The 25,132-nt window shown below is 45.4% G+C and overlaps 1 protein-coding gene across 1 annotated transcript in view; it reads right to left on the bottom strand.

Annotated features, from left to right (window-relative positions):
• POC5 (POC5 centriolar protein) overlaps window positions 1-22,496 on the bottom strand; it is a 38,860-nt gene extending 16,364 nt beyond the window's left edge. Inside the window, exons 1-6 of the mRNA XM_075270833.1 lie at window positions 22,389-22,496; window positions 15,255-15,338; window positions 13,159-13,303; window positions 11,954-12,055; window positions 9,640-9,842; window positions 7,270-7,446 (exon numbers count right to left, since the gene is read on the bottom strand). Coding sequence (XP_075126934.1) covers window positions 7,270-7,446; window positions 9,640-9,842; window positions 11,954-12,055; window positions 13,159-13,303; window positions 15,255-15,338; window positions 22,389-22,478 — 801 coding nt within the window. The 5' untranslated portion in view covers window positions 22,479-22,496. The remainder of the gene's footprint in view (window positions 1-7,269; window positions 7,447-9,639; window positions 9,843-11,953; window positions 12,056-13,158; window positions 13,304-15,254; window positions 15,339-22,388) is intronic.
• Between the last annotated feature and the right edge of the window lie 2,636 nt (window positions 22,497-25,132).

Raw genomic sequence — 25,132 nt, 5'->3', positions numbered from 1 at the left:
ATATATATATATATATATATATATATATATATATATATATAAAATTAGACCTTTATACTTACACAGAGATAAGTCCAATGAGTCTCATTGGACTTATCTCTGGTGCCCCAAACGCCTGCAAAGTTCTTCAGTGAAGCCAAGGATGTACACCCTGGCTTTACTGCGCAAGTTCTGGAGATACGGAGAATGTGCACTGATGCTGAGGAGTAATCCTCGGGCTTTCATGAAGAACTGCGCAAGTGAGAGGCACACAGCAGCAGGGAGAGCATAAAGCTTTTTTGTAACACTAAACCCCTGGTTCATAAGGGCCTGTGGGTGGTTTAGTGTCCCAAATCGCCCTGACATCCTTTAATAAGATACAATACAAAGTCTCTTGCACTAGCTGTTTTAAAACTGTAAGAATGCTTTATAGACTAAGTGACCAGGACCCCCGCACAATCTCTGCCCCATCCTTGACCATACAAACAGGAATGAATTTTCAACCCTGCATATTGTCTATAGGATTCTCCTTAAAGGGATTCTACCATTAAACTACTTTTTTTTCTAATTACCACGTCGGAATAGCCTTAAGAAAGGCTATTCGTGTCCTACCTTTAGATGTGGTCTCCGCCGCACCGTTCCGTAGAAATACAATTTTTAACCGGTATGCAAATGAGCTCTCCGCAGCAACGAGGGCGGGCCCCAGCGCTGAATGGCCGATGAGCGCATCCCCATTGCTGCCCGAGAGATCTTTCCTGCGCCGCCTCCTCCTTCTGCAGCAACTCCGCCTCTTCTGGCTTCTCTTGCTCTTGTAGTTCTATACAGGAGCAGAGAGAGGCCACCCCAAAATGGCCGCCGACTCCTGTATTGAACTGCAAGAACGGCTACCCAAAAATGGCTGCCGGCCGTTTTTGGGTAGCCGCTCTTGCAGTTCAATACAGGAGCCGGCCGGCGGCCATTTTGGGGTTGCCGCTCAATACAGGAGCTGGCCGGCGGCCATTTTGGGGTGGCCTCTCTATGCTCATGTATAGAACTACAAGAGCAAGAGAAGCCAGAAGAGGCGGAGTTGCTGCAGAAGGAGGAGGCAGCGCCGGAAAGAGCTCTGGGCAGCAATGGGGACACGCTCATCGGTGTTTCAGCTCTGGGGCCCGCCCTCATTGCTGCAGAGAGTTCATTTGCATACCGGTTAAAACCGTTATTTCTACGGAACGGCGCGGCGGAGACCATGTCTAAAGGTAGGAGTCGAATAGCCTTTCTTAAGGCTATTTCGACGTGTTCATTAGAAAAAAAAGGTAGTTTAATGGTAGAATCCCTTTAAGGCTAAGGTCCCATGTAGCGGGCCACAGCAAAAAAGTGCTGCAGAAAAAAACGTGGCAGCAAAGCATCCCCATGTTTCTTGCAGCGCTTTTCATAGAAAGTCCGCAGAGGTTTCCTCTGCAGACTTTCTGCTTTCATTATACCTATATAGAAACCACCAGCGTTTCCGTAGGTATAACCGACATGCTGCATTTTCCAAAACCGCAATGATTTGGATACGCCAGTAATATCTGATCTTGAGAGGTAGGCCCCCGCATAGATCAGCATAAAACCATGTATAACGCCGCTGAGTTTTAGGACTTACTTGAAGTTCAGGGCAATGCTGGTCATTTTATAGAATTCCAGCAGCTGAGTTATACGGTGGAATGACTACACCGCGGTTATTGAGTAATTATAATTATAATGAGCCGCTGATTGGGAAAACAAAAAAGCCGTAATCCAGCGAGATGACTATACCGCCAGATAATTACAGGCTGCAGGAACATGACTCAGCTAATCAATCACCTCTGTAGTCCTCCTGCCGCTGCGCACATAGCTAGCGTGCCCACGCAGCCAGCAGGAGAGGCGCACAAACGCACATTTATCTTTACACCAAGCAAATAAGATCATTTAGTGTGTATGTGCTGAGCCATATCAAAGTACATTAAACTATCATTATATCAAGACATCAAGTGACATGGTTCACATGTATATGCAAAACACTGCGCACAGCTAGCTGCAGTATGCTACATGTCACAAAGGGATGTGAAGAACTGGCGCTGAGGCTTCACAGACCTCAACTGCTGAACATTTTATTATATAGATTATATCTGTGTATAATAATGCAAAGATACAATGGAAGATATGATTATCAGATTGTATATTTACAGAACTACATATGTGTTTGTCTGGCCCCAAACGTGATGACCTGTGTATAGCACTGCTATTACTAGAGCCTGCACTGCTGTAACTTCCAGCAGCCAGAAACTTCCAGAAAAGCTGATCTGTGCAGGGTCCAGGTGTCAGACCCCCCACAGATCACATACTGAAGACCATTCTGTGAATAGGCCATCAGTGGATCAACACTGTAGGGATTGTAGGGTTATAGATTGGACTTTATGGACTGATGTCTTTATCCAACCTCATCTACTATGTAACTAGTATGAAAATTCCTTTTGGGGCTGGGAAATCCCTTTAAAGGGCGTCTATCATTGGCAAAACTAATTTTTTAACTAAAGACACGTTGGAATAGCCTTTAAAAAGCCTATTTTATTCCTACCTTTCCTTCTTGGATTCTGCCCGCTGTTTTTTCTAAAAATGCTTTCTTCTGTTATGCTAATGAGTCTCACTGAGCACCGGGGCATTCACCCAGCACCTCCCCCACTCTGTACACCACCTCTTTGATGCTTGTGCTTTGTCCCCTACCTACTCTTTTACGGATCTTAGGCCAAGCACAAGCCTTTGACGCCACGCTGTATTAGCTAAAATCTCACTCATGCGCAAAGCGTTTTTAGAAGAAACTGCAGGGAGGATCCAAGAAGCAAAGGTAGGAGTACAATAGCATTTTGAACGTCTTTAGTTAAAAACGTGTTTTGCCAATGATAGACGCCCTTTAATTTGTTCATCACAGTGATGTCTGATAAAATACCCTGGTGAAACAGTGCAAGCAGACACATGATAAAAGATAAATACGCTAGAAATATTATTGTAAGCAAGGAAGACATCATGCCACCATGTAAAATGTATTCTTAGGCTGGGTTCACACTACCGTAGGTGTCCAACAGCTAGTGTCCGTAGATAATGTCCGCGCAAGATTTTAGCAACAGACACTAGCTGTGTCCATTTATAAATTCCATTAATTTAAATGGGATATTATGTTGTGTACTTACGCTGGGTTCACACCAGCGTTCGGCAGTCCATTCTCAGGTTTCCGTCTTCAGCATGCAGAAGACGGAAACCTGTCATGCCAAGTCTGGCCGTGAGCGCCGATGAGCGTTTTATGCTCTCTGTGGCGAAACAGTTTTTTTTTTTTTTTTTTAAACCGGACACAGAATACTGCATGTCCGACTCTGTGTCTGGTTTGAAAAACAAAACAAAAACGCATAAAACGCTCAACGGAACTCACGGCCGGAGACTTTTCAAGCCCATTCAAATGAATGGGTTTGAAAAGATGCCAGCAGGTTTCCGTCTCCTGCTCAGTTTTGTGCCGGAAACGGAAACCTGCAGAACGGAGTCCCGGGCGCAGATGTGAACGAGCCCGTGTTAGTGTCCGTGTGTGTCCAGAAGAAACCATCAGAAGAAGAAATCTTGGAGAGACGTGCCAGAAGAAGACAGGGGCCATTGCTGGAGAGTTTACTCGCAGCATAGGGGACACCCCCAGTGCTGAGAGAAAACTCATTTGCATACTGAAGAAAACCGGGATATCTACCGAACAGCAGTGCAGAGAAGACTTCTAAAGGTAGGAGAAGAATAGCCTTTCTTAAGGCTATTCCTACATGTTAGTCTTAAAAAACACTGGGGACTGGTTATACATATAAAATTACGATGGGAAAAGCACTGACATGGCATAGGGTAACAAACGGTGACTACTGTGTGGCCGACCTAAGAGATGCAATTTGGATCTTACATTTTTAGCAATCAAAGGCACCCACAAGTCTTGCAGGACTCATAAACCCGGAAGACTGCTTTCTTTCATGAGCAAGTAGCAGCTCAATACAGCTCCCCACTGGCTGTACCTGGTATTGCACCTCAGCTACATTGCAGTACATGAGCTGTGGTGTCACACAGAACCTATGGACAGATGTAGGGTCATCTTTGGAATAAAACAAATTTTTCTTTCAATTCAATTTAAATTTTTTTTATTATTATTATTTATGTATAGAGCACCATTAATTCCATGGTGCTTTACATTTGAGGGTTTACATACAATGCACAAAATATACAGGTAGATATAATACTAGCAATGACTGACTGGCACAGTGGGGTAGAGGGCCCTGCCCGTGAGGGATAACCAATTGGTGAGTATCCAACTCCTGACACCCAACCCTAACCATTTGATTAAGGGTGCAACATTGTCTGGCACTGATCACTGGGGTGCTAAATGCTCAAAAAATATAATTTGGACCCTAAGTGATGATTTCTTTTTCCTTGGAGTACTACAACATCATCTATTAATGATCAATACTATGGTATAACACTGAGTTGTATCTGTATTCATAAGGAAAAATGATCACACTGACATTATTGGTTCACCATATCATAATATTACATTGCAAACACAAGTATTAAACTGCATGCTTGCTGAAAATAAGTCTGGGGTCCAATCTGCGGGGGAGTCTCCATTTCAGTAAACTGAAAATAACCAGATGAAAAAGTGCTGCAAGTCCAAGACCTGACAGAGCCCACTGACTGTAACAGAATCCATCGGGCATTGTTGGCTTCCGATGGTTTAGTGGTCAGTGTTTTTGTTGTTGTGGCCCTCTGATGGACCAAAACAATGGGCGCAAATGTGAACATAACGTAAGAATGTTCTACGAAGCTTCTAAAAACCAGCAACAAGATGTTCTGCACCTGTACAAGAGGGTCACATAATACCGTATTTTGCGGACTATAAGGCGCATTGCCCATGAGCGCATTATAGTCCTGCCTAGGTCCATATATAAGGCGCACCGGACTATAAGGCGCACCGCTGTCCGGTGCGCCTTATATGTGATGGAAAGCGGCAGCACGCCGATTTTGCCGGCGGCCGCTTAACCCCCCACGTGCCAGCCGCTTCTATTCATTTCAATGGCACGCTTCCATTGAAATGAATGGAAGCGCTCGGCACGTGAGGAGTTACAGGGATTCTACCATTAAAAAGTTCTGTCCTCTTGACCACGTCGGAATAGCCTTAAAGGCTATTCGTCTCTTACCTGTTGCCATAGCCGCCTTCTTCCCGAGCTGCGTCCGCCCCTTCTGTGTTGTTTTCTTTGGGCCTCATGGATGACACATGCGCAGTCGGCTCTAACAGGCTCTCGCAGACAACACAGAAGGGGAGGACGCAGCTCGGGAAGAAGGCGGCGCTGGCTATGGCAACAGGTAAGAGACGAATAGCCTTTAAGGCTATTCCGACGTGGTCAGAGGAAAGAACTTATTTTAATGGTAGAATCGTTTGAAGCGGCAGGCAGACTTTGCCGGCGGCTGTCGCTTCCATACCATTGCAATGGGAGCGCGCTATTCAAATAGTATTCGCGCATCTCTAACTTCAATTGTAAGAAGTTACAACTGAAGTTAGAGATGAACGAATACTATTTGAATAGCGCGCTCCCATTGCAATGTATGGAAGCGGCAGGCAGACTTTGCCGGCGGCCGCCGCTTAACTCCTCGAGTGCCGCCGCTTCCATATATAAGGCGCACCGGACTATAAGGCGCACTTACGATTTCTGAGGAAATCGTAGGATTTTATGTGCGCCTTATAGTCCGGAAAATACGGTAAGCAGACACGGTACTCATCTTATCATTCATATGGCATCTAAAAGCATAAATTTATTTTTCAGATATTTAATGAACACAAAGGAACCGTCGTCCCCAGGTGTCTATGAGAACGTGAAATGTTCTAAACACTGACTGCAAATGTACTCATCCAGAGACAGATCTGACTGTGAACACATTAATCACCAGCGCTATGTCAAGACAAAGATAAATGAGACGTCAGCTCCACATTACCCCTGTTCCATTCATGTACCAGTATGTCTACCTAATACCAACATCAATACCGTTTGGTTTACATTAGATATGTATATACAAGAGTATACAAATACAGTGTTTAATATCAGGGATGGTATCATTAGGGCAGTCTGGGGAACACCCAGCAAGATGAAATGTAAGTCCCATATTGATGGTCACGGTAGTAGGCTCCAGAAGGCGACTAAACATTCATCACTGTGACCAAAAAATGGAAAAAAACAACTTAAGATTTAGGAGCTAAAGGCTCTAATGTGATTTTTTTTTTCTCCCTAGTTTGGAGCCCTTCTGAATAGACAGATTTAAAGAGGAGCGGTCATCTCTCTAGACAATTCTGGAGCGGACTCATTTCAGTAGACACCAGGGATCTTTAAAAGGGTTATCCAGCTTCCAACAATTGTCTGCAAATACACCCAAGAATTAATACTATGTGTGACTATTTTATTTATTTTTTTTTTTAATGTAGATTGTGAGCCCCATATATAGGGATCACAATATATATTTTTTTCCTATCAGTATGGCTTTTTGTAGAATGGGCGGAAAGCCATGCAAACACAGGAAGAACATACAAACTCTTTGCAGATGTTGTTCCTGGTGGGATTTGAACCCAGGACTCCAGCGCTGCAAGTCATTGAGCCACTGTGTTGCACCATGACTATTTTATGATTTGTATTCTGTGTTTTTATCAGTTCTCCTCTCTGCAGGCTGTCTTTCATTTTCCTTTTTTTTTCTGGGCGGCCAGTGGAGATGAGCTGATGTGCATTCTCCCATATATTGCACACAGACAGAAGAGGAGATTCTGCTCTTAGCTCACCCTCATAAGTAACAGCATCATGGAAGACAACTTACAGCATTTATCTGCAGAAGTCTGTCTGCCTGAAGCTCCCCTTCTCACATGGCTTCTGCTCCCCTACCTTCAATCTATTGCAGAGCTGTGAACTTGGGTGACCAAGATGGATTCAGCAGGGCTCAGGGTATATGCTGCAAATGGGGATAGGAACTTCCAGCAGCGAAAGAAAAAAAAAAAAAAGGATCAAGAGTTTAAGAGCAAACACCTTAGGTGGTCAGCCTTTAAGAGCCAAAAGGTGCCCAAGCATTTTTTTTTCTGCCAAGGAACACTTTTTTAGTTTTCTAACCCAATATGGTCATAAAAGTCACATTAGAGGAACTAGGAACACATTTAATTCCCTGTTTTTAGCACGGAGGGAATATTGGAATAGTGTTGTGACTTGGCTGAAAACAAATCTCACATTTAAAAAGTAAAGGAATTACCTCATCTTTTCTGTGTATGGAAGTTTCATAGGTCTGTATTAGAGCTTGCAGGCCGTCTATCTGGTTACTCAAGTGAGTAATGTGCTCGGTATGCTTTTCATTCTGCTTTTTCATCTCCAGCTGGTGCTTCTCGATTATTGTTAGTCTCCATTTGCTCAGCTCAGCCAACACATTAGTCTAGGATAGAATAAAAGAAATGCAGGTAAGTAGTTTTCTAGATACATTTCAGGGTGATATAGCACCGAAACAAATCCCTTGGATCAGACAATATGAAGGTGCTCATATTTTAATGAACATTCCAAAAAAAGAGGATGCAATTCTGTAGAAAGATGACAAAATGATATCTATTAGGTGACATTTCATATCTGAATAAATGACACACAGATATAATCTTCCAATGTCATATATGATGGTTAGAAGACAACAGTGAAGTCCAAATGTATTACCTAAAGATTTGTTATTGATAAGATATGTCTTAAAGGGGTTTTCTAGGATTGAAACATTGATGACCTATTCTTAGGATAGGTCTTCAATATAAGATTGGTACTCCAAAGGATCAGCTGTTTGGAGAGGCTGCGTCCTCTTCATTGCTTACAGAAGGCCGGCTCCATACGTTAAATAGCAGCAGTGCTTGGTATTGCAGCGCAGCCCTGTTCACTTGAACGGCAAGGACCTGCAAACAGGCCATGTGACTGATAAATGTGCCATCACTGGCCTATGAAGTGGAAGCAGCGTTCACACTTCAAAACAGCTGATCATGGAGGTGTCAGACCACCCCCGATAGGTTATCAATATTTCAGTCACAGAAAAACCTGTAAGGTGCTTGAAAACATGAATAATGACTAGAGTGGTGGATGGAACTGTTGTCACCAGCTTTGGGGCCATGAACCTCAGCAGCATAACGACATGCTGCTGGTTTAGGGGGCCTCAAACCTGGTGACAGGTTCCCATTAAGGATCCGGGACCGGACACAGATCAGCTGATAGACAGCGACTGGGCATTTGTAAACCATAGCAGTGGATGGGCAATGGAAGCAGTCTGCTCCTAGTTAAGTAATAGGAGCTGAGCAGAGCCCTGTTCACTATATTAGTAGTGGTGTGGGGGAATTGCTTCCACTCGCTGTCTACTCCTATAGTTTCCAGTGCCTGGAAGCTGTTGGATTAGATCAGGGGTCCTCAAACTGCGGCCCGCGGGCCACATGCGGCCCGCCAAGCACTTCTGTCTGGCCCCGCCGACAACGCCAGCAGGTGTGCATTTATAATGAAGCTCCTGGGGAGCTCGGGCCAGGTCATGGAGCGCACTTCACTTTACCTATTGGAGGGCACCGCTCCCGATGTCTGTGCGACTTGCTCTGCCTCCGACCCACTGTTTTAAAAAGTTTGAGGACCCCTGGATTAGATGATGTGTGCTGGATTTTTTTGGATGACTTATCTAACCTAACTACCTGGCATTACAGCACTCTGTATTTAACACAGATCTTTTGGCAATCCGATTGTCTGATGAAACTCCAGTATGGACCGAAACGTTTCATGTTTTTGAAACTCGATTGTAATAAAATCTCAGAATCTGAAAATCCATGAAAACTCGTACTAGCGCGGTCATCAACAGGCAAGGGGGACATCACTCACCAAAAAATATATGTGTTCTCACCATGCTGAATCTGCACCCCTACAGCACCACTCCATGTATGATAACAATACACGGCATGGGCAAGTACTAAATGTACTGTTGTGCAAAATGAACACCTGAAGATTTACAAGGACATGACGATGGTGTGCAATACTCCTACAAAGCTATGCCTGCAGTTTGTTGGCCAAAAATCTGACAACAGGTTCTCTTTGACTATGGCTAAGAGAATAAATGAGATCCATCTTACCAATAGAGCGTCATGTCCTTACATTTACAGCAAATATTGAAGCAGTCACTTTGGACTAATGGCAGTTTTACGTCAAACAATGACATTAGTTCATCGCTACCCATCAGTAGTTGTAACACTCAGCAGGAAAAGTCTATTCAGATATTGAAGATTTGGAAATTAGCCAGACTAAACACACATTCAGTTTCTGATGCCATTTTCAGAGCCAAAAGTGGTTCCAGCAGGAAGGAGAAGTAGAAGTCGTTCCTTTACATTTTACATTCCTTTCAAATACACTCTGGCTTTGGCTTAAAATGCTGCATCTAAAACTGCACGTGAGGTTCCAGGCTAAATGCCCATAAAAAGTACTGCACAAGCTGTTAGATGGAAGCTACAACACACCTTAGCACGCTCTACAGAATCAGGGAGTCGAGACAAATGCCTAGAAAAGGTACGGATACATAAAAGCACAGCAGTTCTGTGCAGGCTGAATATACCACCATGCATGAACCCACCTTTAGGTTACCGCTCCATAGATCAAGTATGTCTTCAACCTGCTGCATGTTTTCAGAAGAGACAGGCAGCTGGGTTACTTGGATCCGTTCTGTCTGGGATCTAGCAGAAGAGGATGAGCCATGGAGAGACAGTTCATCTGAATGAACAGGAGAAAATGCCTCCATGCCAGATGCCAAGGTCCTCTGGAACACAGGCTCCTCAACTAGAAACAAGAAGAAAAATATTCATAGTATTTTTCTAGGCATTAATGGTGCCAATCTGGATATCATTGTAGGTTCTTTACATCCTGTACATTCATGCACATCGGTGCATGTTATAACAAAAGAGCAAATTCGTAACAAGAATAACCCCTTAAAAAGGTTGTTGGAGCAAAACAATTATGTTTAAGATAGGCTGGGAGAGGTCAGAAAAAAAAAAAAAAAAATCATCATACTCACTTGCCCCCAGTGTTATTCCAGCACGGCCCAGTCCTGTTGCTCTGGTGTCTTCTCAAAGTGAAACTGCTCACCTGATGTGACCCAGATCCCTTATGCTGATTGGCCTCAGTCATGTGACTTCTGAGGCCAATCAGTGAACTTAGGAAAAGACCCCTGAACGTCACAGGCAGCCAGTCAGCAGCCTCAGCCGTCACAAGTGGTGAGGACTTCTGCTGGAAGACAACGGACCAGGAGGACCGGACTGCACTGGGAGACACCAGGGGTTTATGTTAATTGTTTATTTTTATAGGCTGTTTTTATATTTTGCTTATTCAAAAGGCTCCCATCTGTCATGACAACCTAAAGAGCAGCGCTGGCATATTGGTGGTCAGTGATCAGCTCCAATATTGCGGCACTATTTAGGAGCTTTGGTCCGCTGTTAACAGCGGGTATCTGTCGTGTAATACACTGAGCTCTCTCCATACTTTCTTAGCGACGCTATGATGTACCGATACGTCATGTGCCGCTAACAGGTTAATATATATATATATATATATATATATATATATATATATATATATATATATATATATATATATATTATGTGAGGCTTTCGATGGGTAGATCTAAAAAAAAAAAACACAGCATGCAATATTGTTATCTGTGTAGTGAATTAAAAACACCTACTAAAATTTGTAGAGGATTCTTAGAAGCGGGCATCAATATCAAAACAGTGGACAACCCCTTTAAGGGAGCCTTCACATGGAGTTTACACTCTGCTCATTCAGACACGAAAACTCGTGTCAAAGTGACCGATGTAAAACACAATCCCATACACTTCAATGTGTGCCGGTCTTACGCGCGCTAAACATTGAAATCAATGGGTTTAAAAGCCTCCCATTGATTTCAATGTGTAGCGCTCGTAAGACCGTCTCACATTGAGTCTATGGGATTGTGTTTTACAGCGGTCACTTTGACACGAGTTTACGTGTCTGAATGAGCGGAGCGTAAACTCCGTGTGAAGGCTCCCTAAACCCATTCATTAAAGGGAGTCTGTGAGCAGTAATTGGTTATAAACCTAATCCCAGTACCACGTAGAGGTGATGCTACAGTTTCCAAATAGGCTTCTGTTATCCAGTTTTGAAGGCCATGTTCATGTAAATCACTGTTTCATGCATATGCAAATGATAGGAAAGTGGTTAGGGGTGAGCTTTAGCTTGCCTGAGATATGGCCTCAGCTTTAGATTCCAGGGCAGAGCACTTTTCTCTTCATTTGCAAAGGGAAATAAAACAGCGACTTGCATAAAAATGAGGCTCCAAAGTGGAATAAGGCCTGGTTCACATCTGCGTTCGATATTCCGATCGGTGGGTCCCCATGCGGACTCCTCCAACGGAATACCGAATGCATATGTGAACCAAGCCTAACAAAGGCATATTTGGAAATTGTAGAATCACATCTACAAGGTACTGAGATTCGATTTATACCAATTTATTGTTGACAGAATACCTTTAAAGGAGGTATTCAGGATATTCCTTAGGATAGGCCATAAGTATCGAATCGCTGGAGGGGTCCAACAACCAGTTCCTGCACAGGTGAGCTGTTTGTAGGCATGTTCAATCCATGTAAAATACAGTGTAAAGACTGTAAAGCAGGTGGATCTGTTACTGCAGCTCATTCCTCAGTGACTTCAAGGGGAGCTGAGCTGCAGTCTTCTTCTTTCATCTCCATACACTGTACACGGACCAGACCTACTCCTCAACAACTGGTCCATGTGGAGACCAGCTGTCGACCCTGCAAACCAATAACATGTTTATGGCCTGTTCTAAGGACAGGCCATATATAAAGAAGTTTCAATACATAACCACTTTAATTTCAGTATATTTCTAATGCTGATACCTCTAGAATTTGTTAACGGTGGATGAGATTCAGTAACATCCGCTGGAGAACTCCCTCTTTCTGAACTTCTGGGATTGTCTTCTAATGGGGATTGTCGTCTCTCTAAAAATACATATTTAATCACATTAATATTTCCTTTAACAGTGAACCCAGATTGTGAGACTGTTTTCCAAGGTAAAATTATTGATGACGTACCCTAAAGATAGATCATCGGGCTGTGTAGAGGTATCAGGCAGAGACGGTAGCAATAGTAAAATCATTAAAGAGGACCTTTCATGGTTTGGGGCACAGGCAGTTCTATATACTTCTGGAAAGCCGACAGTGAGCTGAATTCAGTGCAGTCGGCTTTCCTGATCTGTGCCCCGGGTAAAGAGCTATTGGTCCCGGTACCGTAGCGCTTTACAGTCAGAAGGGCATTCCTGACAGTCAGTCAGGTACGTCCTTCTCCACAGCAGAACCTATCGCGCTGTACAGTGTGAGCGGGGAGGAACGCCCCCTCCCCTCCTGATAATACTCGTCTATGGACGAGCACTGTGAGCAGAGGGAGGGGGCATTTCTCCCCGCTCAGACAGTACAGCGCTATAGGCGCTGCTCTGAAGAAGGACGTACCTGACTGACTGTCAGGAACGTCCTTCTGACTGTAAAGAACTACGGTACCGGGACCGAAAGCTCTTTACCCAGGGCACAGATTGGGAAAGCCGACAGTGCGCTGAATTCAGCTCACTGTCAGCTTTCCAGCAGTATATAGAACTGCCTGTGCCCCGGACCATGAAAGGTCCTCTTTAAATCAAACACGAAAAGGGAAAGTAGACACCGGTCCAGCTTGGACACATCCTCCATGAGGGAGAGTTAGAAAAGCCATATCCACATAGATGATCAACAACTGAATGTGCAAGCAGAGGCTCTTCCAATAGGGGGGAGGGGTCCGATGCTCCATCCCATTGATTATAGAGTAGCTCTTATCCTGCTCCATCACATCAGCATAGAACAGAACACCCATTGAAGTCAATAGGAAACAGAAGGTACTCAGATAACATCTGAGTACATTCTGCTATAAAAGTCATAACCAATTATTTTAAAGAAAAGAAACAACCCCGTGATTCTGTTGCCATCGATCACCTTTATTTGAATAATCAAGGACATGGTAATCTCTCCAGCACAGTATTCATGTAGCAGTACACGCGTGTCTGCTTGCTTGATATTACCTGCAATTTGTTCTTGCACAGCTTCCCTGAGTCTCGAGAACCTGTCACATGTGGTTTGTTCAGCAGTCAGTTGATGTTCCCCGAGGAAAGGAGGCCCAAACTTAGGAGTTACCACAGCATAGCGAAGAAGCTCGTCATATTCATCCTGTCACAAAAGAGTCGGAATAATAGGAGCTGCTTAACCGTGTAATGAAACCAGGAGATGGATGTCATCTCTAGGACAGGAGGCTCTGCAGAAAAAGAGGATTCTCCAGGCTTTCAAGAACATGTTCACAATGAAAGAATATATCAGACAAGTAAACTGAAGCACCGTCTAACAAGATGCATAAATGGAAGCTGGAGCTAGGGAACAGACATCATGGAGAGGGCAGTTTAGAGGAGGATATTGGGAACATTCAAACAATCCATCATTAATCGGAGGGTCGTATGAAATCTCAAGTGTATGGCCAGCCTTACTGAAAAGGTTTCTCAGGACCAATCCTCGAGAGCAAACATTTAACCCCATTTGCTGCTGGAACAATTTACCCACTGTTTATGCACAAATGAATCCTGAATGCCTTATCTAGCACCCTATGGCAGACAATAGAGCCATCATTAAAACCAGGGATGTGGAGTTGGAACCAATTTTGGGTGCAGTTGGAAAAAAAGTTAGCGTCTCCGACTTTAATATACAATATATAACGTTGGCATGACAGCCTTGTAAAGGCTCCCCGGGCCTGCCTGCACTGCTTCTCTTTTGCAGGCCGCTCTATGCAGCCTGCAAAAGAAATGACGATTTTTTACAATGTACAGTATTACAATGCATTAGCGATCAGACCCCCTGGGGTTCAAGACCCCCTAGGGGGTATAATAAATGCAAAAAAAAAATTTAAAGTATTAAAAATTCAAATCACCCCCCTTTCCCTAGAACACATATAAAAGTATTCTGAATTTTTTTTCCAGCTTCCCAGGACATTGTACAGAATAAATAATGGTGACATCATGAAGAGAAATTTGTCCCACAAACATTAAGCTCTCATATGGCTCTGAGAGCGGAGAAATAAAAAATTTGGAAGGAGGGGAGTCAAAAACGAAAATCAAAAAATGCCGTCGGCAGGAAGGGGTTAATATTGCATTATTATTATTAGGGCTCGTTCACATCTGCGCCTGGTCTCCGTTCTGCAGGTTTCTGTTTCCTGCACAAAACAAAGGCAGGAGACGGAAACCTGCAGGACTCTTTCAAACCTATTCATTTTATGCTCTCCGCCGCGAAACCGTTTTTTTAAAAATCGGACACAGAGTCGGACATGCAGTTCTCTGTGTCCGGTTTTAAAAAACCAGTTTTGCGGCGGAGAGCATAAAACGCTCACCGCCGGACCTGCTCTGACAGCTTTCCGTCTTTTGCCTGCAGAAGACGGAATGCTGAGAACGGAGACCCGAACGTTAGTATGAACCTAGCGTCAAATGCATATTTTGTTGCATATAGTATTTACTTTCATAGCAATTAATTCGCTGGATTTTTAAAGAATTTTTACTGCTTCTGAACATGACTGTCAGTAATTTATGAAGGAGTGGAAAACATGGAAAAATAGATGTAGTTGGCCAAACCACCAACTCCACAGCCTTGAATAAAACCCACTGAACAAGTCACAGTAACAACCTGGAAATTCTGATAAAAAAAGACCTCTCACTCAAGCTGGGTGGAAAGCTGCCCAAGGGGAATCTTCTCATGGTTACTAGAGATGAGCGAGTACTATTTGAAACGGCTGTTTTGAATAGCACGCACTCATAGGAATGAATGGAAGTGGCCAGCACGCAGACTTTGCCGGTGGCCGGCCGCTTAACCCTCTGCGTGATGGCTGCGTCCATTCATTCCTATGGGTGCGTGCTATTTGAAACGGGAGTACTTGCTCTTCTCTAGCGGTTACCACTAAACCATGTTTGGTCTGAAAAGCTACCATGTTTCCACATAGAACATAACATAACAGGGCAGGTTGTTGGAATTTCCATGAAGAAACCATGTTGTTTTATTGCAGATCCTGCAAAAAATGTCTGTGTTTTGGGCCAGATGATGGGAAACGCGTTTTAAACAACAGAATAATATTCTTATGTGTTACCTGGAAATCTGAAGAGACTGAGCTGCCATGATCCGAATCTTTTGGAAAGACGGGGCTTCTAGCGCTCTCCTCATCTGAAGACATCTGCACAAAACATCAAACCTCAGAACACTATCGGAAATACGGCACTATCCGCAATATATGTGGATGATGAACATATCGGAGCTTACTCCTAAACAAGGCACGTGGTTTAGAGATTGGGAGCCATGACTTTTCCCTTTCATGTAGATAACCATGTAGAAATAATTGTAATAGACAGTCCCTCCAATTCAGTAGTAATCCCCGATATCCCTGCTTGTGAATAAGGTACGATTATACATAAGTATGCTAAAAAAAAAAATGGGGCACATGTAGCCATCCACATGGTTATGAACGAAATATGCTGGTTCCGGGGACAACAGATTACTGCATACATGCTCGGATGTTAATAAATTAATCCACTCTGTAAAAAAACAAAGGCGAAAATGGCAGACAGAGGAGGGACATCTATGGTCAGCGCCATCTTCTATAGGTGTTATACACAGGGTTGCCAACCTGATTATATTTCTGGACAGCTTGTCAAAAATCTTACAGACAAATTTGAAAATCATAGTAAAGACTAAATGATCCATGTCGACAGCCCGGGATACTGATATGATCATTTCAATCACAATGTTCTATAGAAGCTCCTCCAGTTTTAATAAAAAGCCAGTTATTATTCTTTTAAGGGTTGTCCGGGATCACAGGTAATTGGCAACCCTGGTCGCATGAGATATTGGGGCATACCGCACACAGAATGATAACCACAAAAATGTACGTTTTTAGGCCCAGCTCCAAGCTGTATATGATTCATTACTCTATATAGTCAGGGTTGGAGAAGTCTCAGAAATTGTAGCCAATGTAACTTGAATGAAGCTGAGTTGCAATAGTAAGGAAAGACCACTACATAGTGCACAGAGATTTCTGATCCTGGCTCCATACACTGTGCATTAAACAGTTAATGGTGGTGGTGCTGCGTGTCGGAGCCACACTGATCGAATATTGATAACCCATGAATATCCAGGCTTGGGGAACACTTTTAAAACATCAACTCATATTAAAAAAACAAAACAAAAAACCCCAACAATAAAATAAAGCATACAGTATACTGACCATACAAACTCCAACCACTTCTATGTTTGCTTTCTGCCGTTTTCTATTCAATTGGCTCCAGTAATGTGACCAATGCAACCAACCACTGTCGCCATATCAAGCCATTACTGGAGGCCACCAATCTGATCGATGATCAGAGACTAGAAAGGTATCAGCACAGGAGGGGCAGAGGATTGGGTGAGGAGTATACTGCTTTTTTTCTGCACTTGCAGAAGTTATCCAGATGCAAAACTTATCTGCAAGAAAATCAACCTCAATAGATTTTATTGCAAATTTTCAGTTTCCCATCAAAGTCAATGGAAATAATCTGTAATAGATCAGTGACCAATGGTAATTAGGTAATAGACATGATACAGCCTGTGTGTTGCAGGTCAGAATATTCTGCGGGGATGGGTTTGTACAGCATGTGGAGGATATTTATTGAAATGTCATCCACTTGCCTTATACTATGTTACAGATTTTATCTATGTAACGCTTACCTTAGTATAGCCAACCGTGTGTTCACTATATGTACAATATGTAAAAGCAACATCTGTGTAAGCAGATAGCTCTGTGGGTGAGGGAAGTATCATTGGACAATCACAATAAGTCAATGCACCTCCACAAAGTGACGCAGTAAGGGCTCATACATGAAGCATATAAAGCTGGTACTCTATACTATATACTAGAGAAAAAATCCTCCAGGTGCTTGTATGTGAATAGGAGCCATAGCAATGACCCCAAGCAGCCCTATTACAGTTCAGGGCACAAGTTAGGCTATAAGGCTCACTTCACACTGCAGTGTCAGGTCCAGAGCAGCTTCTAGCACAAACATTAAAGCCCCATTCTGGTGAATTTTCTTATTCTCTAGCTGTGTTGTGCACAGTAGGGCTGGACAATTGATCAAAAAATAAGCAAAATTAACTTGCTCACATTGATTCATTTAATTATTTTACATGGATACCACTGTGTCATACTGCCATTGGCTAAAGGACTAACCGTGTCACTAACCGTACGTAATCCATCACTATTGCTGATATGTGAATGACTGAAACTAGATTTGTAGTATGTTGTGGGAGATAAATAGGGGATGGCATATAAACATGTCCTAAAAACAATCATTGTGGCAAAATGGTCAATTAATCGTGATTTTCTTTTGAGCCATAATCGTCCAGCCCTAGTACACGGCATACTAATGTACAGTGAATGGTACACTCGCTCACCGGGCACATCATTCACTTTCATCAGGTGAGAACAGGACACCAGGCTGGGCATGTGATCGGCAGGTCAGTCTGCAGATTCATGCGGTGGCCAAAAGTCCCTGATTTCTATGCAAGCCTATGATAGTGTGACACCCGGGATCTCACAGATACATAGGAAAAGTGATTTTTAGCTGCTATGTGAACCCACAGATCAGTTTAAGATCAGCTGGAGGTTGAATAAAGTGAACAATGTGCTTGGTTAGTGACTAGTACAGGGCTAGAAAATGATAAAACTTGCTAATGGCCACAATGACAACTGGTCTCGGACATTGAGTGAGCATTGCCAGAGATTTCTGCCGTGTTTGGATGGGTGCAGGAGGTGGAGCGCAGCATGAGCTGAGAACTATCAGAATGGCGGAGGTAAGTATATGGTTAGGGTTACATAGTGACTAAGGACAGGACAAGGATCACTGTGTGGCCCTGCAACTCCTTCCCTAATGCACATGAATAGATTTGCAGTGAAATCCTGAGGGTGCTGTGACTGAGCCTTCTAGACAAGAATGCACATTGCTAGATTATCAGATTCCCATCTAGAAGTCGCAGTCACAGGATCCCAATACAAGTGCAATCCCTTACATTGGTTGTGGAGTCACAGAGGACATGGCGCTCTGTCAATGTCGCTGAGTAAGGCTAGGCTCACATCTGCATGGAGTCGACTCCGCCACAGATTCTGTCTAAAATCAATAGAGAGAAAAGTGGTGCATGGAGGACCCAACTATAGTCTGTGGTAACCGCTCTCTTAGTGGGCAGGCTCTCCATCTTTCAGGCCTCCATGCTAGTGTGCACCTGGTGTAACACCTAAGGTTACTTCTTATCAGCCATTTACAGCCCTTCGCTAGTCACATACAGACAACTGGGAAATCCCTATAACAAATGAAACAGACACCTCAGTAGATAGAGCCCCCTCAGGACAACACAACATTCTCTGAGCCTCTATCAGTATAATGGCGGCCTATAGGTCCATCTAATATATGGGGACTGCTGCTTATGGGGTAAAACAGACACAACCTAAGAACATGTATGAGCCATATAGTGAGCAGCACAATCTGTGTGTCCTATACGAGCTGCGGATACACACTGCCCTATAGACTGTACACTACGGGCCGGTACAAGCACACACTGCCTTATAGACTGTACATGACGGGCCGGTACAAGCACACACTGCCCTATAGACTGTACATGACAGGCCGGTACAGGCACACACTGCCCTATAGACTGTACATGACGGGCCGGTACAGGCACACACTGCCTTATAGACTGTACATGACGGGCCGGTACACGCACACACTGCCCTATAGACTGTACATGACAGGCCGGTACAGGCACACACTGCCCTATAGACTGTACATGACGGGCCGGTACAGGCACACACTGCCCTATAGACTGTACATGACGGGCCGGTACAGGCACACACTGCCTTATAGACTGTACATGACGGGCCGGTACAGGCACACACTGCCTTATAGACTGTACACTACGGGCCGGTACAGGCACACACTGCCCTATAGACTGTATATGACGGGCCGGTACAGGCACACACTGCCCTATAGACTGTACACTACGGGCCGGTACAGGCACACACTGCCCTATAGACTGTACATGACGGGCCGGTACAGGCACACACTGCCTTATAGACTGTACATGACGGGCCGGTACAGGCACACACTGCCTTATAGACTGTACATGACGGGCCGGTACAGGCACACACTGCCTTATAGACTGTACACGACGGGCCGGTACAGGCACACACTGCCCTATAGACTGTACACTACGGGCCGGTACAAGAACACACTGCCCTATAGACTGAACATGACAGGCCGGTACAGGCACACACTGCCCTATAGACTGTACATGACGGGCCGGTACAGGCACACACTGCCCTATAGACTGTACATGACGGGCCGGTACAGGCACACACTGCCCTATAGACTGTACATGACGGGCCGGTACAGGCACACACTGCCCTATAGACTGTACATGACGGGCCGGTACAGGCACACACTGCCCTATAGACTGTACATGACGGGCCGGTACAGGCACACACTGCTCTATAGACTGTACATGACGGGCCGGTACAGGCACACACTGCCTTATAGACTGTACACTACGGGCCGGGCACACACTGCCCTATAGACTGTACACTACGGGCCGGGCACACACTGCCCTATAGACTGTACATGACGGGCCGGTACAGGCACACACTGCCTTATAGACTGTACATGACGGGCCGGTACAGGCACACACTGCCTTATAGACTGTACACTACGGGCCGGTACAGGCACACACTGCCTTATAGACTGTACACTACGGGCCGGGCACACACTGCCCTATAGACTGTACACTACGGGCCGGGCACACACTGCCCTATAGACTGTACATGACGGGCCGGTACAGGCACACACTGCCTTATAGACTGTACACTACGGGCCGGGCACACACTGCCCTATAGACTGTACACTACGGGCCGGGCACACACTGCCCTATAGACTGTACATGACGGGCCGGTACAGGCACACACTGCCTTATAGACTGTACACGACGGGCCGGTACAGGCACACACTGCCTTATAGACTGTACACTACGGGCCGGTACAGGCACACACTGCCTTATAGACTGTACATGACGGGCCAGTACAGGCACACACTGCCCTATAGACTGTACATGACGGGCCGGTACAAGCACACACTGCCTTATAGACTGTACATGATGGGCCGGTACAGGCACACACTGCCCTATAGACTGTACATGACGGGCCGGTACAGGCACACACTGCCTTATAGACTGTACATGACATGACGGGCCGGTACAAGCACACACTGCCCTATAGACTGTACATGACGGGCCGGTACAGGCACACACTGCCTTATAGACTGTACATGACGGGCCGGTACAAGCACACACTGCCCTATAGACTGTACATGACGGGCCGGTACAGGCACACACTGCCCTATAGACTGTACACTACGGGCCGGTACAGGCACACACTGCCTTATAGACTGTACATGACGGGCCGGTACAGGCACACACTGCCCTATAGACTGTACACTACGGGCCGGTACAGGCACACACTGCCCTATAGACTGTACACTACGGGCCGGTACAGGCACACACTGCCTTATAGACTGTACATGACGGGCCGGTACAGGCACACACTGCCCTATAGACTGTACACTACGGGCCGGTACAGGCACACACTGCCTTATAGACTGTACATGACGGGCCGGTACAGGCACACACTGCCTTATAGACTGTACATGACGGGCCGGTACAGGCACACACTGCCCTATAGACTGTACATGACGGGCCGGTACAGGCACACACTGCCCTATAGACTGTACACTACGGGCCGGTACAGGCACACACTGCCTTATAGACTGTACATGACGGGCCGGTACAGGCACACACTGCCCTATAGACTGTACACTACGGGCCGGTACAGGCACACACTGCCTTATAGACTGTACATGACGGGCCGGTACAGGCACACACTGCCTTATAGACTGTACATGACGGGCCGGTACAGGCACACACTGCCCTATAGACTGTACATGACGGGCCGGTACAGGCACACACTGCCCTATAGACTGTACACTACGGGCCGGTACAGGCACACACTGCCTTATAGACTGTACATGACGGGCCGGTACAGGCACACACTGCCCTATAGACTGTACACTACGGGCCGGTACAGGCACACACTGCCCTATAGACTGTACACTACGGGCCGGTACAGGCACACACTGCCTTATAGACTGTACATGACGGGCCGGTACAGGCACACACTGCCCTATAGACTGTACACTACGGGCCGGTACAGGCACACACTGCCCTATAGACTGTACACTACGGGCCGGTACAGGCACACACTGCCCTATAGACTGTACACTACGGGCCGGTACAGGCACACACTGCCTTATAGACTGTACATGACATGACGGGCCGGTACAGGCACACACTGCCCTATAGACTGTACACTACGGGCCGGTACAGGCACACACTGCCTTATAGACTGTACATGACATGACGGGCCGGTACAAGCACACACTGCCCTATAGACTGTACATGACGGGCCGGTACAGGCACACACTGCCTTATAGACTGTACATGACGGGCCGGTACAGGCACACACTGCCTTATAGACTGTACATGACGGGCCGGTACAGGCACACACTGCCCTATAGACTGTACACTACGGGCCGGTACAGGCACACACTGCCTTATAGACTGTACATGACGGGCCGGTACAGGCACACACTGCCCTATAGACTGTACACTACGGGCCGGTACAGGCACACACTGCCCTATAGACTGTACACTACGGGCCGGTACAGGCACACACTGCCTTATAGACTGTACATGACGGGCCGGTACAGGCACACACTGCCCTATAGACTGTACACTACGGGCCGGTACAGGCACACACTGCCTTATAGACTGTACATGACATGACGGGCCGGTACAGGCACACACTGCCCTATAGACTGTACACTACGGGCCGGTACAGGCACACACTGCCTTATAGACTGTACATGACGGGCCGGTACAGGCACACACTGCCCTATAGACTGTACACTACGGGCCGGTACAGGCACACACTGCCCTATAGACTGTACACTACGGGCCGGTACAGGCACACACTGCCCTATAGACTGTACATGACGGGCCGGTACAGGCACACACTGCCCTATAGACTGTACATGACATGACGGGCCGGGCCTGTACAAGCACAGCGCTGCACCACTGCCACCTCTCACTCACCCACCTTTAAACTTGGCGCTGTCAGCTGCTCTAGTGAGGAGGTAACGGCCGGATACCAAAGGGCGGAAGTACAGCGCAGCCATGGTAACGGCATACATCCCGGCCGCGGCTGCCCCTATAGCAAGTAACAGTCACAGGGATTCCACCAATCACTGCGCAGCTCTAAAAACTGATGGGTGGAATGTCTAGCACACGAGCCGTGATTGGCTGGAAGTGTGAAGACGGTTAGTGGAGTCTGCAGAGGAGCGGGAGGAGGCGCCGGGCCAGTGCAGAGCAGGCTGAGGTGTCTTCAGGCAGGCGGGGTGTAGTGCGCCCTGTCAGTGCCCAGAAAGTACATAGAGCCTGGGCTGATACTGTACAGACACTTCATGGTTGCACTACTCCATGCATTGCACTAGCTGCTCCCTCAGTGTCCACAATGTACTAGAACAGGGCACAGACACCCAGTAAGCCCCTTACCTTACATGAGGTCTGACTGTATTTCGGGGCCTGTAGTGTATGGTGTTAGTGTATAGGCTTAGAGGTCTGTATTTATCTATTCTGGGTCTGTCATTTAGAGACTACTTGCCGCTGCCCGTGACTTTGTCTGCGGGTTGTTGGTGTCAATGATTCTCCTATATTCAGCAAATTGCTGCTATCGATGGTTTGCCTGCCCCGGCATTTTGGCAGCTTGCAAGGTGTCCTGCTGCTGACCTTGATCCTCACACAGTGCCTGTGATTGTTCTGGTATCTCAGCAGCTCACTGGGACACCATATAATGAGCGTGTTGTTGGCGTTAATGATCTGCATGCTCTGGCATTTCAGCAGCTCTCAAGCTGGCCTGCCGCTGAACTTGTTTCTTGTACTGTGCCTGTGATTGTTCCAGCATCTCAGCAGCTCGCTGGAACGTCATATAATGAGCGTGTTGATGATCTGCCTGCTCTGGTATTTCAGCAGCTGTCAAGCTGGCCTGCCGCTGAACTCATTCCTTGAGCTGTGTCTGTGATTGTTCTGGAATCTCAGCAGCTTGCTGGGACACGATATAATGAGTGTGTTGATGATCCCCCTCAGCTCCGCTTGAGGAGAACTCTCTGGCTCTTTCATAGCTCTCGTTGTTTGCGACAAATTAGATTTTCATTTTACCGGCATGTTGAAAATTAGCAAACTGCCAATTTGAATTCAGGGTGTTTGCACATGTCAGTTTGTCAGCAGTGCCTGGAGCAGATTAGATAATATGCAAATACATGTACACTGAGGGTTAGTGTGTGTTTACAAACCTGGCTTTCTCAGAAGCTGAGATAAGAGCTGTGTAATGCAGTATGTGAACATAAATTCATAACAGTCGTGAAGCCATGTCATTTACCGGGATAAATAGACAGCCTATGTTTTAATAGAGGTTACAATCTATCTATGTGCCGAATTTCATTCAAATCCGTTCAGCCGTTTTTGCGTGATTGAGGAACAAACATCCAAACACACAGACTTTCCCATTTATAATATTAGTAGGAGAATACTCATTGGGGTGATGTATTAATACTGCCACATTGTGCATCTGTTTTAGCCTATGGCTACATAATGACGTGTTTTGCAACAAAAATTGACATGTATTTCTATATTGTCGCATGTGACACATAATGTACTGCAATGTGACAGTTGCACAAAATGCAGACTTGGATTGACTTTATGTCGCAATCACATGCAGCATTACTCCCATAGACATTAATTGTGTACCATGTGACAGCAATTCGAAAGCAACTAAAATTACTTTCCTTGTAATCTTTACATTAGTTTTTCTTACTGTCCAGGTGATCGCCTGTATTGTATAATCCATGTGGAGTTATGCAAGCGTGGTACGTTAATTTAATTCTTTTAATCCTTTCGCGATATCCGCTATAATAGTACAGTGTATGTCGGGTATATGGTGACCACACAGGAGCTGAGGGGATGTCCTAGAAACTTAATAAGAGCCCCACACACACACACACACTCACAGGTAATGTTATGAACTGGGAGGCACTATAACTGTAATAGAGCCCTAGTAGTACCCCCACAAGTAATAGTCTCTCCCCACACTCATATAGCTAATATTACCTGTTGGCTCACTGCTAGGGCACTATTACAGTAATAATCCCCCTGGTTAATAACATTACCTGTCGGGGAATACAATTAGGGTACACACACACAGGCACACATCTAATGTTATTACTATTACTGTAATAGTGCCCTAGTAGTGTACGACACAGGTAATAGTATCCCCACATAGAAGTAATATTACAGTAATAGAGCCCCCTGAGTGATGGTCCTCTCTGCTCTACCCATACTTTTATTAAGGGAGCTGTCCATGCCACCAATAAGTTATTGCATGATAGGGAGAGAGATCTCCTTTAACAAACTATAGGGACATGTATGAATGTAATAATTAAATATACACTTTAATATGTTTTCTTATGAGCTGCCCATCACCGAAAACCTTGCCCCCCGCCGAGCCACAGGATAATTGGCAAATATGAAAGTGGTCCTCGGTACAAAAAAGGTTGTGAACAATGCTCTACAGGACACGTGGTAATATAATAATAATAATAATACATTTTATTTATATAGCGCCAACATATTCCGCAGCGCTGTACAATTTATAGGGTTCAGATACAGACATACATAACAAAGAACGTCATTTCACACAATGGGACTGAGGGCCCTGCTCAAAAGAGCTTACAATCTATGAGGTAGAGAGGGTGACACAAGAGGTAGCAGGGGCGGCATTGCTTATAC

This window comes from Leptodactylus fuscus, chromosome 1 (assembly GCF_031893055.1).
Source record: "Leptodactylus fuscus isolate aLepFus1 chromosome 1, aLepFus1.hap2, whole genome shotgun sequence".
Classification (NCBI taxonomy): domain Eukaryota; kingdom Metazoa; phylum Chordata; class Amphibia; order Anura; family Leptodactylidae; genus Leptodactylus; species Leptodactylus fuscus.
This window is presented reverse-complemented; position numbering and strand designations above follow the sequence as displayed.